Here is a 14900-nt window from a genome sequence, read left to right on the forward strand (position 1 = left end):
CCATACCCATCAGGTTCACACACTCGCGAAAGTAGAAATCCCACCTGAGGAAGATCCCGGTACTTCCTCTTTTTACCCTTCGAGAGACAGTCCCGATCTGTCATTATCGTTCCTGCCTCTTCCGCAGAATCTGCGAGTTTCCAGAGTTTCACATCGCAGCTTCGCATTTTCCCTATTTGGATCAAGTACCCAGTTTCACCCCCACGAAACAAGGAACGGCGCATCCCCAATGCCTCGAAAGAGTTCTGTGACACTTATCCCCTTATTTAGGTACAGATCTGTTCTTGTTTGAACGAGCCGAAATTGAACTCCCCCCATTCCCAGGATTTGAACTTACGATTCTCAACCTCGGGCTCCCTCCCCAAGGCATCCAAGTTGAAGATTCATCCCCCTAGCGGACGCCTAGTAAACCCTGGAAAATCCGATCCCCGAATTCCCGCCCCTAAAACATCCTCTTTACCTAACCACCAAATATTTTGATTACAGAAGTACACCACCACTCCCGGTAATTTCTCCCCACATCCCTCCTCCCCGATTAAATAAAATTAAAAATGAAAGAAGAAGAAAATAAATGGGGAGAGGGAAGAAATAATTTTAGATAATGAAAAACTCGTAAGCACGTTCGCCATTTTCTTTTTTAAATTATTATTATTATTATTATTATTATTGTTATTATTATTATTATTATTATTATTATTATTATTATTATTATTATTATTATTAAATGTTTTTTTTTTTCATTTTGTTAAAACGAAAAATAAAATTCGCGAAGAAACGTTCGCCGAAGAACGCAAACTACAATAATAATTATTATTATTATCACTATCCAACCCGTTTGTTTCTAATAAATAATAATAATAATAATAATAATAATGATAATAATTAATTAATATTACATCAACGAATTTTTTTAAATCCCGTATACGAGCGGTAAATAATTTAAATATAAAAAAAGAATTTTTCGTGTAATGACGTCATCGTGTCAGGAGAGTGAAAAATGAAAATTGAGTTATTTACACGACACTAATAAATCGAATAATAAATCGTTTACCTAATAATAATTAATAATAATAATAATAATAATAATAATAATAATAATAATAATAATAATAATAATAATAAAATCAAAATAAATAATTTTATCAATGGCGTTCATTTCACGTATAAAATAGTATTTATTAAAAAAAAAAACGTGGTATTAGAATCCCGTGTAAACGGATCTATAGAATTTTACTTTTATTTATCAACCGAAACAAAAAAATAAAAAAACGATTTTAACTTTTTTTAAAATATTCAAATTATCATTTCCAAACAAAAAATCGAAACAAAAAAAAAAAAAAAAAACAAAAAATTATCATTATCAAACCCGGTGAAAAACAAACAACAAACAAACAAACGAACGAACGAACGCAATTAAAAGAGAAGCATTCCTAATATTTAACTTTTCTTTTTTTAAATTTAAAACATTCAATAAATTTTTTTAAAAAAACCAGGTATACAAATTTTATACCTTAAAAATTATAAACCTATAATTTATTATTTTGACAAAAAAAAAAAAAACACAACAAAAACCGCGGCAGCCATTATTAAACCATTCGAATAAATCAAAAAAGTTATGACGTCACGTCAATGATATCCCCTCCCCTTATTATAAATGCGTAATACCTCCTCCTCCTCCTCCACTTACCCCTCCCCAACTCTCCCATCCCCTCTTTTTTTTTTTTTTTGTAAAAATAAAAAGGTACCCGTTCGACGAGTAGTTAGGGTACTAATTTTTTTAAACGAAATACTAATGATAATGATAATGATAATGATGATAATTGTTTACGACGACAGCAGGTCGTTTGTTATCATTTTCTATTTAACTTGTGTCGTGACCGAAACGGTACAACCTGTTGCAAGATGATGCATGTAACAAACGACGTTTCCTCATAATAATAATAATAATAATAATAATGATGATGATGATGATTTTTCTCCCCGGATTTTTCTTTTATTTTCTTTGCTTACTATTATCATCATCATTATTATTATAATAAGAAAAAATGCATTTGTGCTTAAGAGAAGATTGATTGGGTTTTGCGCGTGCGCGAATTTGCAAATTTACGTTTGTTATATACCTTAAACCTTAATTGAAGATTTCAGTTTAGTTTTAGTTTAGTTTTACACGTTGCCTAACGTTAAGTTTTTCTTATTCATTTCATACCGTAATTTAAAATGATTTTCGCGAATAATAATAATAATAATAATGAAACATATTATTATTATTATTATTATTATTTTATAAATCCTTACGTTTGTCGTCGAAACATTTTAATTTTTTACACTTGATTATTATTATTATTAACAAATTTTTAATTTAAATCAATTGATGATAAATCGATTTTTATTTATTTATTTATTGATTAATTAATTTATTTATTATCATTATCATTATTATTATTATTATTATTATTAAAAAAATGTTTCGGAATATTTTTTGTGTAAAAAAAAGGACAATAACGTATTTTTTAACGATAAATTTTTTTTTATTATTTTTCGGAATCGCGTCCGCGGAAGAAAAAAAAAATGAATAGTGAGTTTTATCATCATTATTATTATCACCATTATCATTATCATTATTATTATTATTATTATTATTTTGGTGTTTTTGCAAAAAGAGTAAGAGTGATTTTTAATTTAAAAGCAGAAGAAAGAAGAAGAAAGAAAAACAATTGAATTTATGTTTAAACAAATTTTTAATATTGTTTGTTGTTTGTTGTTTGTCTAAAAGAAAAGAAAATTGTCGCGGGGAAAAAAGGGGAGATAAAATGTTTTAAAATTAAACTCTTTTTCCCCTTTTTTTCCTAAATTAAAAAATATTATGTAATTGATAATAATAATAATAATAATGGGTTAATAGACGAGCGAGGAGTGTTTGTCGTGTGTGTTGTCATACGAAATGGAATACATATGTGAAATATTGTTGTCAGACGAAGAGAGAAAGAGAGAGAGAGAGAGGGAAAATTGTTATTAAGTTAAGAAATGTTTAAAAATAATAATAATAATAATAAGTAATGTAAAAAAAAACGAGTTTAAAAAAAAAAAAAAAATGGTGGCACCTACGACTACGACGACGACCACCCAGTTTAACGTAAAAAAATTTTCGTTTTTCCATTTTCTTTTTTTTTAAATAGTAATAATAATAATAATACTAATAGTAAAAGGAAACGATACAAAACAAAAAATTCATTTAAAAAAAAAAAAAAACGTTATCACACAATTTTTGTGATGGCGTGTGTACGTGTGTGTGTGTGTGTGTGTGCGTGCGCGCGACCGTGTTTGTGTGTTTGTGTTTGTATGACAGATTACAAACTATATTTTGTAGTTTTGCTTTTTTCATACGTCATAACTTTTAAAAAATTTTTAACGTTTTACTTTACGACTAATTTTCTCTCTCTCTCTCTCTCTCTCTCTCTCTCTCTCTCTCGAAGGAAAAGTCAAAATAATAATAATAATAATTGTTATTTACATAATTGTTAACGAGCGAAAAACAAGCGAATCGAAGTCGATTTCGAAAATTAAATCGTTTTCGTTTGAAAAAAAAAAAAAGAAAAAAAAAGTGCGTGTGCACGCACTCACGCACACACCCACGCACACATAAATAATTAATTATTATTTAACGATTAGTACGTGTGGAAAAAAGAAAAAGAATAAAGAAAATAGAAAATTTGAATTTTCACTTTCTGGGAAAACGAAACATTTTATAACGTTCATTTTATATATCGATTAATTTCGAGATATCGAATCGAAAACTTTTATTTTTTCTTTTTCTCACTTATTATTCGTACGGGGAAGGTTTTTTCCGTTACGGCGAAAGATGGCGAGTTTTTTTTTTTTTTTGGGGGGGGGGGAGATTTTCCCTGGATCGAACGTTTGGAACGTTTATCACGTGATATAATTGTTTCGCATTGGATTTATAAGAAAAAGGCGACGTATGGGGTTAAAATTTTTTTTATTATTTTCAACGACGACACACATACATAAAACTAACAAACGAAAAAAAAAAATTAAATTAAATTAAATAAAAGGAAAATCGAATGATGGCCATGGGGGGGGTGGGTGGGAGGGAAAATACGAGAACAGAAACTAGTGTTAAAAACACAAGCCGGTGAATTTCTAACTCAATTGTATAATTAAATAAGTGAAGAAAATTCATACCGACGCCTGAATTTTTCTTTTTAAAGCCTTGGCAGACGAAATAAAATGATTGCTTTCAACACCACGACAGACATTTCGACAGCATTCATAAAACAAACACAACAACCAAAGTTTTCATTTTTTTTCGCGTTTTGATATACAAACGAAACGAAAGGGAAAAAAAGGAATGAAATTGACTTACCTTACACGTTCAGGTATCGGCAATCTAATAATTTTTTGACATTTTCATCGAAGCTTTTGATCAAAAAAATGAATTCGCCATGAGAAGGTGAACAACCAACAACCGACGATGACGTTCCTGTAAAAAAAAAAAAAATAATAAAAAATTAATAAAAAAATTTTTCGAAGTTTAAAATTTAAAACGTTTAACGACCCAAAAGGTTTTTTAATAATACGAATGGAATGATGATTATGATGATGATAATAATAATAATAATAATGGCAACAACAACAACCAAAGCTATTGTTTGCAGTCATTTAAATTTGAACAAAAAAAAAACAAAAACAAAACAAAAATTTTTTATTTATTTATTTTTTATTATTATTATTATTATTATTTTTGCAAGTCGTTCGATCGATGAATTTATTATTATTATTATTATTATTTTACGTGTTTTTTTACAAGCGACGAAAAGTAAATAATAATAATAATAATAATAATAATTTTTATTATTCGTTTTCTTAAACGCGACAAGAATTTTTGTTTAAAAAAAAAAACGACAAAAAAAATTTTTGATAGACAAGGTGACGACGTGTAATAATCATAATAATTGTTATATTAATTAATATTAAACGCGGAATCACGTGAGAGAGAGAGAGAGAGAGAGAGAGACGGGGAAAGAGAAAGAAAGGAGACAGAGAGAGAGAAAGAGAGAGAGAGAGAGAATTTTTTAAAAAATTATTATTATTTAAATACAATTTTAATTCGATGCTACCGCGATATTTTTCAATTAAACTCTCCCTCCCTCCCTTCGGCCCCCCAATAACTAAAAAAAAAATGTCATGCGGGTATCCTTTATAATCTCAACCTTCCGAATAAATTTTCAAAGGTCGCGAACTTTATGAGGAGAGAGAGAGAGAGAGAGAAAAGCCAACCTTGACGATCGGACACGCGAAAATTTTCAATCGAGATTAAATTTACAAAAAAAAAAAAAAAAAAAAAAAAAAAACAATAACGACAAACAACAAACAACAACCGAACAAATAAAATAAAAATAAAAATAAAATGCGGGTGGATAAACCATAATAATAATAATAATAATAATTTTTTGAAAATTATAAAAAAAAAAAAAAGAACAAACAAAAATTTCAATTCATCCCCCGTTTTCATTTATTATTATTATCATTATTATTTTCCGACAGGGATTTTCCATTTTCGTAAATTTTCGTGAGTCGATAAATAAGAAATTTATTAATCACATTCAAATAATAATAATAATAATAATAATAATAATAAAACGTGAACCGTGAATAATTTTAACAGGAAAACAAACAACGCCACGTTGTTGTTGCTGTTGTTGTTGTTGTCGTTATTGATGAACTCGTAACCTCTATTCGAAAGTAAAAAGAAGGAAAAGAAAAGAAAATGAAAAAAAATTAAATTGTTTTTTTTTTTTTTTTTTGCTGTCGGATTTTTCTAAAGTACAATTATGATAATGGATTCGCGGGGGTTTTTCTCGGGGGGGGGGGCGTGAAAATAAAATAAAAAAAAAAAAAACGAAACAAACGAAATTGCTTTGCTCATAACATAACATTAATTTATCATTATTAATATTGTTATAGTTATAGTTATTACGGTTGTTGTTGTTGTTTGTAGCCTTACCTGTTCAACTACGGATTCTGGAATGAATTCAAACGCTCACATGCTATTACAAGAAGCTGTGAAATGCGGGTACGACAAATGGACGAGACCAGGTTCAACGACGGAACCTTTACAAGTTCACACGAGGATCTACGTTTATTTTTTGGGATCCATCGAAGCTCATTTCTTGGTAATAATAATAATAATAATAATAATCTACCTGAAATATTTTAACACCGTGAAAAAATTTAACAAGTAAATTTATATTAGGGAGTATTTTTTTTAAATTTACAAACAAACAAACAAACAAAAAAATAACTTGATTGATTGATTAAAGAAATATTTTAAAATAAAATAAAATAAAATAAATAAATAAATGAAAAAGTTGGTAATGGTAACTAATTAAAAAAATTTGTTTTTTAATTATTACAAAAGTAAAGAGAGAGGGTGGGGAGAAAGGGGGAGGTTTAATTATTGTAAAAGAATTTGTTTTATTTTTACCTACAGCAATTTACGGCTCATCTCCTCGTGAGACTTCGATGGAAAGATCCCCGTTTGGCATATGGTCAAATGGCGCCGAAAGTTGACAGAATCGTTGGGGAAGCCATGTTGAAAAATAAAATATGGGTGCCGCACGTGTATTTGGTAAATGAAAACGAATCGAAAATGATGGGAGCCGATCAGCAAGACGTTTTAGTCACCGTCAGACCCGATGGAACCATTTATTTTTCGAGGAGGTAAAAATTCTATTTCCGGTTTAGGCGATACTATTTCCGGTTTCGTTTTCGCTCACTTTAAAACTTGATAAAATTTTTTGTTTTTTCCTCCAGAGTGAAAGTTACATTATTTTGCCTGATGAATTTACAAAAATTTCCATTTGATAAACAAGAATGTCCGCTCGTTTTGGAAAGCTGTAAGTTTATGGAAAAAAAAAAAAAATTTACAATGATTATTTTTAATAATAATAATAATAATAATAATAATTTCCGATGGGAAATAATCACGTGACGTTCTTTTTTTTTGTATTAATACATACATGTTTTTTCGTCAGGGACTTATAACACAAGTGAACTCGTATTAAAATGGGAACCGAAAGATCCCGTTATTATAAATAAAGATTTACACCTGACGGAATACAAACTGATAAAAACGTGGGAAAATTCATCAGTTGTTTCATATGAAAATTCAGATTTCGAAGAAGATGAAGTAGAAGAAGTAGAAGAAGAAGAACGAGAAGATTTAACAAATTCTTTTGCCCACTATGGGAAATTTTGTATGTTTTTATAACATCTAACCTATTTTAAGTATAAAATTTTCCTCATTTTTTCTTTTTCAAATTTTCCAGCTGGAAATTACAGTTCGCTGACGGTTAAATTTCAATTGGAAAGAGAAATCGGTCACTACATAATGGATTTTTACGTTCCGAGTATTTTATTAGTCGTCGTCTCGTGGGTATCATTTTGGCTGGATCCAAATGCCGTACCTGGAAGAACGACTTTGGGTAATTTTTTTCAGAATTTTTCTTATCGTAATAATGATGATATTATTATTCATATTGATGTTTTTTTTTGTTTAAAACAGGTACGAGCACGATGCTTACTTTTATAACATTGACGAGAAATACGGGAAGTTCACTTCCAAAAGTTTCTTATATAAAAGCAACAGAAATTTGGTTTCTTGTTTGTACGGCTTTCATATTTGGTTCTCTCGTAGAATTTGCATTCGTCAATACGATATGGAGAAGAAAGTGAATGATTGATTGATCATTTTTTTCTTTTAAATTTTTTTTTATATTACAATTTTTTTTTTTTTTTTTTTTTGATTCATTCATAGGCAAAATGTCGCACTGAAGAAGGTTAATAGTAAACATATATTAAAATCAACTCTTACGCCTCAACTTCATAGAAAACAATTAAATAATTACATAGAAAGATGTCAATCGTGGCCTTCCGTGGTCGATGAAAACGACAAAGGAAAAGACAATGTTTTTTATTTGCGTGACGTAAATGTAATTATAAGATCGTCGTGGAGATCGTTGTGTTTTTAATTAAAAACCTGAAAATAATATAAATTTTAATGGTTGTTTTTTGTATTAAATTTATTTACAGAGCAGTCGAAACGAACTCACGGTTAATTCAATAGAATCGATAAATATGGAAGCTTTTCGTAGTAATAATCAATCGGCTGAAACTGTCGATACGACTACGAGTAACAAATTATGCGATTCAAATTGTCAAAATATCGTCATACCCATACCTACGGTAACATCGAGTCCGACAAACAATCAACAAACGAAAGGCCTCACGACCATGACTCCCCAAGAAATAGCAGACTGGATCGATCGTAGGAGTAGAATTTTATTTCCGGCATCATTTTTTATTTTTAATGCATTTTATTGGGGATTCGTGTGGATATAAATAAATAAAAGTTTTTTCAATTCATAATAACTTTCACGTGTTTTAATAATTTACACTGAAACAATTATTAATTTAGTTATTATTATTATTATTATTGCTTGTGTTGTTAAACTGTTGTTGTTGTTGTTGTTGTTAAGTTTTCAATATGAATTTTTAGTCAATAACAAAGGATTATATTATTTTTAGAATTTTCTTAATTCAAATAGACTGTAGTAATTAGATACTGTGAAAATATATATATATATTTTTATAAAAATCTGGAAAAAAAAAAAAAAATTATTTAATAACAGAATATCTAAATAATAATTAAAAAAAAGTTATAATTCAGCTTCTGGATCATCACTGTTAAAAAATTTATATATTTTTTTACTCAGCTGAGGTCCAAGTCTTCTATTCGAAGACAACAAACCAAAATCTCTTCGGATTTGAATGTTTTGTAATAAAAGTTCACCTTCTTCAGAATTCAAGCAACTTTTATATTTTTTAACTAAAGCAAGTGGAGATTTGTATTGGCTGACAATAGCTTGTGCCGTATCGACGCCTACCGTGCTAAATTGACATATTTGTTGTTGCCATAAATTGATTAATCCATTACCATTTTTATCGATTTTAACTGTTTGAGAAAAATCACCTTTTGCAAACCATTCAAAATCATCTTCTTGCCTTTTTTGTTTATCTATTTTATAATCGATTTGTGATAATGATTTTGTTATGTTTAAAACCAAAGCTGATAATTCTTCAGGTTTTTCTAAAAGTCTTTAATGAAAAAGCAATAAATAAATGATTAAATTGTTTAAAAAATTATTAAATATTAAAATAATAATCCTTACCTGCAATTATGCTTTCCTAATAATTGCAAATCGCATAATGCAAATTCTAATTGATCTTTAGTGACTAAAGGAGATTCTTTATACATTCTTTCTAATTCTGTTAGTTTGTTACCTTTACCTTTTGAATCGTTATTTTTTTTATTTTTCCAAAATTCAAAATATTTTTGTAAACCGCAAATGACCAATGTGATTTTTTTCTCTATGTATGCAGTTCTTATGGTTTCCAAGTGACTTAGCAATTCATCATCATTTATGAGATTAATTGTTTTTTTCCAATCGATTACATAAAGCAATTCAGTTTCATCTTTATATTCAATTTTTTCAATAAACTCTCCGAAATCGTTTAATTCTTTGTGAATTTTTTTTTTACTCCAAGTAATGACATGACTTTTAATTTGACTTTGAACAGTATATTGTATATCATTTTGCTGTAATAGAGTAATTATGTTACCACCCAAATTCAAATTAACAATTTCATTGTCTATGTGAACTTTTAAAAATTTTATATTTTCCTCGGGTTTAAGATTTCTTTGATTTTCAATTAAAATAGCTTTGACATTTTTTTGCCTTAATTGCTCTGCTTTTTTAACTTCTTTCAATTTTTCCCTCTCTTGTTTTTTTTGCTCTTTTAAATCTTTTGCTAATTGTTTTTCTTCTTGCGAAAGTTTATTTTTAATTCTTTTTTCTTTAGGACTTTTTTGCAATAAATTTTTTAACGAATTTGATTTCAGAGGCGAAACAGATAAATTTGAAGTGTCGCTGACGTCACTGACATCATAATTGGAAGTAGAAAGTAGATCTTTCTGAGGAAAATTGAAATTTTTTGATAAAAAATCATTTTCTTTTGTTGAAGAAGCAGCATTTCCATCAGTTTCCTTAGAATTTACTAAACCTTCGTTCTAAAATCATACAAATAAAAAATTGCATTACACAAACACTTTTTTACGCAAAAAATATAAAGTTTTTTCATACCTCAAAAGGTTCTTCATTAATTGGATAATCTGTTGGAGGATAAACTTCATCGTTCCAATCAACTAAGAAAACATCATTTTCGTTATTAGCAGATGTAACTGAATTTTTGATATCGTTAGAAGAATGAGAATTTTCCGAATCGGATAATATTTCTATGACTTCCATTTTAGAACTCTTTTGTATAACTTTCTTTTCATAATTATCATATTTATTAAATAAAAATAACTTTAAAATAATAATGCATAAAAGAACCGTTGAAACTTATATTTGTCGCCATGAAAATTTTGCAAGAATGAAAATTCTAGTGCCACGATCATTGTAAATAGTTGTATCCAAATAAGTATTAACCTTAATTAAACTTTTTGATTTTATTTTCTATTAAAATGGCTCAGGCCAATGATGTTATTGTTGATGCTTTGCCATACATCGATCAAGGTTACGATGAACCAGGAGTGCGAGAAGCTGTAAGACTTTAATATATTCATGTAAAATTACTAATAATAATAATAATACTGTGCAATTTCAAATGTAATCAATATTCATAATTTCTTAGGCACTTTCAATGGTCGAAGAAGAAACTCGAAGGTACAGACCTACAAAAAATTATCTTGAACATTTACCACCGTTAAATCTTACATCTTTTGAGGTATGACTGGTACATCATATAAATAATGCTTGTAACAAGTGATGGAATTTATAAATTTACTAATTAATAATTTTAGACTAAAATAATGAGAAATGAAAATGAAAGAATGCAGCAAAGGTTACCAATGGAAGTTTTAAGTATGAGAAGATATGAACTTCCACTTCCACCACCTGGAAAATTAACTGACATGTCAGCCTGGGCTGAATGTGTTGACAATTCATTATCGCAGCTAGAACATCAAGCTACAAGGTAATTCAACAAATCATAATAATAAATAATTATTTACAAAATAAAAATTATGTTGGGTAATTTTATTTTTAGAGTTGATAATTTAGAATTAATGTTAGAATATGGATGTGAAGCTTGGAGAAGTTATTTGGAATTTTTAGTGAATGAAGTTTCGTGTGCTCAGAAAAAACTTCAAGACATTCGGTAAAGTTCAAATTATCATTTAAATCGCTAAGAATTTAAAATTCATTATTTAAATTTTTAGATGTCATCATGGTAAATAATAATAATAATAATTCCTTTTTCTCTATTTAGTAAAGAAATTCAAGAAATTAATTGGGATAGAAAAAGTTCGCAAACAAGCGGAGGTGAAAAATTAATCAATTTAGAAGCCACATGGGTTCAATTAGTTTCTAAAAATTATGATATAGAACAAGCTATTGTAAATTTGGAAACTGAATTGGCACAATTAGAAAAAGAACCAGTGATTCCGAATGAAGGTTGAAGGTAATATTTTTGTAATATGATGATGTATTTATGTATCGATTGTAATAAAAATAATTATCATAATGATTTTAAAAAAAATTTCCGAATGAGAAAACTAAAATATATATATATAAATATTTTATTTTTAATGTAAGATTTTTTAAATGTCTTTTTTCCTAATGAATTGTCAATGTAAAATATCCATAAAGAGTAAAGTAGTTTTTTATTATATATATATCGGAGGATCTTTACTTATCAAAAAATTTATAATAAAGTTTATAAGGGTGGTTATTTTTGTTTGATTAAATAAAATAAATGTATTAACTTTCAAATAAATGTTTTTACTAAAGTAACAAATAAAGAATTTCAAACAATTTAAAAAAAAAAAAAAATTTATTTACAAATAAGGTTTTTAATTACATACACTAATCGATAATCAACTGGTAGGAGGCACAATTACTTGCCCATTTTGTTTGGGCTTCCTTTCCTCTATCACTTATTTCCTATAAGTTAAATTTAGAAATTTGAAATGATCAAATAGTGCATCATTTAAAATTTTTACTATTTACTAAATAGTAAAGAGTTTTCGTTTCCCTCACAAACGATATTTAACTCATTGTGATCTTATCGTCAAAATCGAATATTAAAACATTTTTCATTTTGTTTACGACTACAAAAAAAAACGAAAAAAAATTGTGACATTTTCAAATTTATATATATAATAAAAAATTTTTCTAAATAATATATATATATATATATATATATGAAAAAAATAAAAAAAATTTATTTACACTCGTTAATAAAATAATATTTTTCTAATTTAAATTTATATATTTGTAAACTAATTAAATTATTACTCTTGTTGACTCATTTTATGTTTTTCCGATTTCATATTTTCTAATTCTTGTTCTAGCCTTTCTTTAGCTCTCACAACTTTAGATTGTAAATAAAAAGATCCTCCTTTGGTTTTATCATTTGCATTAAACAAATGTTCATATTTTTCTTTTATTTCAACCGGATCCATTTTGCTAACGTTAAGAATTTGTTGTGCTTCTTCTAATGTTATACCCGATCTAATGTTTTCTTGTGCACGTTTTGCTCCCGTTTTTCCACCACCTCCTCTCCTTGCAGCTTCTCTACTTGCATTCAGTTCTTGCCTGACAGCTCTTGCAAAAGCTTTACCAATAACTTGAGCACCTACAATAATTATTTGCGCCACGTACTTGGCCATTATTTACAACAACAACAACAATAAAAAAAACAATAAAAGACAAAAAAGAGAAAAAAAAAAAAACGATTCTACTAAATAAATTTTAATTCAATTTTAAAATTTACTGTTTTAAATTATATATATATCACATATCGAAGAACATTACTTAGTGCGCCATCTTTATCGTGGTATTAGATTTATAAATTAAACCAAGCGGCCATTTTGAAAAAAAAAACCGCGTAAATTTTTTTTCGAATTTTCGTTATTATTATTGCTTATTTTTTTGTGTGTTTATTTTTATTACCATTATTAAAAAATTATCCGAGTTATAAAGTTTTATTCTACTCTACTACTACTAGAGTATTATTATAATGTTAATAATACAAATAATAAAAAAATGGTCGGGGGGAGGGGGAAATTTAAGAAATGATAGGTTTCGTTATGTGAAATAAAATTTAAAAAAAAAAATATATAAAATGAATTTAATTTTATAATATTTTCCTTATGTGTGTGTGTAAGGAAAAGGCGATGAAAAATTACCACCTGGACATTAAATTTAAAAACATTTGATTATACGGATTAAATATTATCACGACGTACACAATTTAAAATTTTTTTTTCTTTTTATTCCTAAAGGCAATTAACATTAAATAATATTTTTAAACTCCTCCCCACTCCCCACCCCCCCGAAAAAAAAAAACATTTCAAACGGATAATTTAATATTATTTTAAACGGAATCAACGATTTAAAATATATATATTTAAAACGAAAAACCATTAAAACTTTTTTTTTTAAGGGAAAGCATATCCGTTTCCTCTCTCCCCTCTCTCCCCCCTTTCCCTTCCTCTCTCTTTAAGGTGTTAACCAACGGTTATTATCAAAATTTGTATTTAAAAAGGTTAAAAAAAAAAAAAACAAAAAAACAAAATGAAATTTAATTTAATGGAGATTAATAATAATAATAACAAAAAAAATTTTTTTTTTCATTTTACCTAAAAATCAGATAAAATATTAAAGTATTTAATGTTATAAAAAAAAACAAACTGATATAATAATAATAATGGACGATGTTGTTAAAGGTTCTTTCAATAATAATAATAATAATAATAGAAAGGAATGAAAGAGAAGACAGATAAAAAAAAAAAAAAATTTTTTTTTGTGAACGGTTCCAATTGATTTTACATATTATCGATAATACTCTTATCGTGATTCGATTGTTTGTCATAATAATTCGCCTAAAGGAAATTTTAAAAATGAAATGAATTGAAAGAATAATAATAATAATAATAATAATAATCCTCCACCCATGAGTCAAGGTAACCCATTTAAATAAAGGTATTATTAATTTTATAATATCGTAACGATTAATCAATATTGAACAATACACTAACAAACAAACGAACAAACGAACAAACGAGAATTTATTTTTCACATTGTTTCACTTTACAAACGTATAAAACATTAAAAAAAAAAAAAAAAAAAAAACGTTAACTTACAGTGAACTTCAACGAATAAATAAAAATGATTCTTTTGACACGATCGTATTGATGACGTCACGATTTACGCCACGCCCACGAATAATAAATTAATCCAATTGAAATCGATCCATGTCGGACACTGTCGCCATGAAATTATTTGGCGCGCTTTTTTAAACGTAAACAAACAAAAATGAAATTTCCGTTACGATTTTTGCGTTCGAACGTTCGAAAATTTAAAATTTAAAAAAAACATTCCGTTAGATTATTTAAATTATTTTTTTTTTCTTTTAAATTTATGTGATGAATATATGAGTTTGTTTGTTTGTTGCGTTTGTCTCGTTGATTATTATTATTATAAAATCCGCATATTTTCATCACAGTTAACACATAAATAATAATAATAATAATATTAATAATAATAACAATAAAAACCGTTACAATCTCAATCGTCGTATAATATAAAAAAAAAATGTCTTTTATTTTATAATTTTTTTTATTACGCGACTTCGTTAATAATAATAATAATATTTAAAATGGAAAGATGAGGGGTGGGGGTGGGGGTGGGGAGGAAGGGAAAGGGTCAAATTTTTTTTTTTTTTATCTTTCGAGTAAATTCAAATTCCGGAAATGG

The 14900-nt window shown here is 27.4% G+C and overlaps 4 protein-coding genes across 4 annotated transcripts; 2 read left to right on the top strand and 2 right to left on the bottom strand.

The window, feature by feature from the left end:
• Positions 1–6044: 6044 nt before the first annotated feature.
• On the top strand, positions 6045–8418 carry Phum_PHUM359180 (Acetylcholine receptor protein subunit delta precursor, putative; the record flags this gene model as incomplete). The annotated part of the gene is made up of 8 exons (XM_002427962.1): positions 6045–6191; positions 6509–6738; positions 6832–6914; positions 7053–7216; positions 7307–7502; positions 7583–7748; positions 7835–8003; positions 8110–8418. The coding sequence occupies 8 exons, from the start codon at positions 6045–6047 to the stop codon at positions 8416–8418; spliced, it is 1464 nt and encodes a 487-aa protein (XP_002428007.1).
• A 370-nt stretch (positions 8419–8788) lies between these two features.
• Phum_PHUM359190 (Crossover junction endonuclease EME1, putative) lies at positions 8789–10385 on the bottom strand (the record flags this gene model as incomplete). The annotated part of the gene is made up of 4 exons (XM_002427963.1): positions 8789–8835; positions 8870–9174; positions 9249–10147; positions 10221–10385. 4 exons carry the CDS (start codon positions 10383–10385, stop codon positions 8789–8791), a joined length of 1416 nt encoding a protein of 471 aa, XP_002428008.1.
• A 218-nt stretch (positions 10386–10603) lies between these two features.
• Phum_PHUM359200 (uncharacterized protein) lies at positions 10604–11599 on the top strand (the record flags this gene model as incomplete). Its single annotated transcript, XM_002427964.1, has 5 exons — positions 10604–10684; positions 10774–10866; positions 10943–11115; positions 11188–11298; positions 11410–11599. The coding sequence occupies 5 exons, from the start codon at positions 10604–10606 to the stop codon at positions 11597–11599; spliced, it is 648 nt and encodes a 215-aa protein (XP_002428009.1).
• A 611-nt stretch (positions 11600–12210) lies between these two features.
• Positions 12211–12811, bottom strand: Phum_PHUM359210 (mitochondrial import inner membrane translocase subunit TIM16, putative; the record flags this gene model as incomplete). Its single annotated transcript, XM_002427965.1, has 2 exons — positions 12211–12250; positions 12438–12811. The coding sequence occupies 2 exons, from the start codon at positions 12809–12811 to the stop codon at positions 12211–12213; spliced, it is 414 nt and encodes a 137-aa protein (XP_002428010.1).
• Positions 12812–14900: the final 2089 nt, after the last annotated feature.

The sequence above is a fragment of the Pediculus humanus genome, genomic scaffold, assembly GCF_000006295.1.
Source record: "Pediculus humanus corporis 1103172107775 genomic scaffold, whole genome shotgun sequence".
Taxonomy (NCBI): Eukaryota; Metazoa; Arthropoda; class Insecta; order Psocodea; family Pediculidae; genus Pediculus; species Pediculus humanus.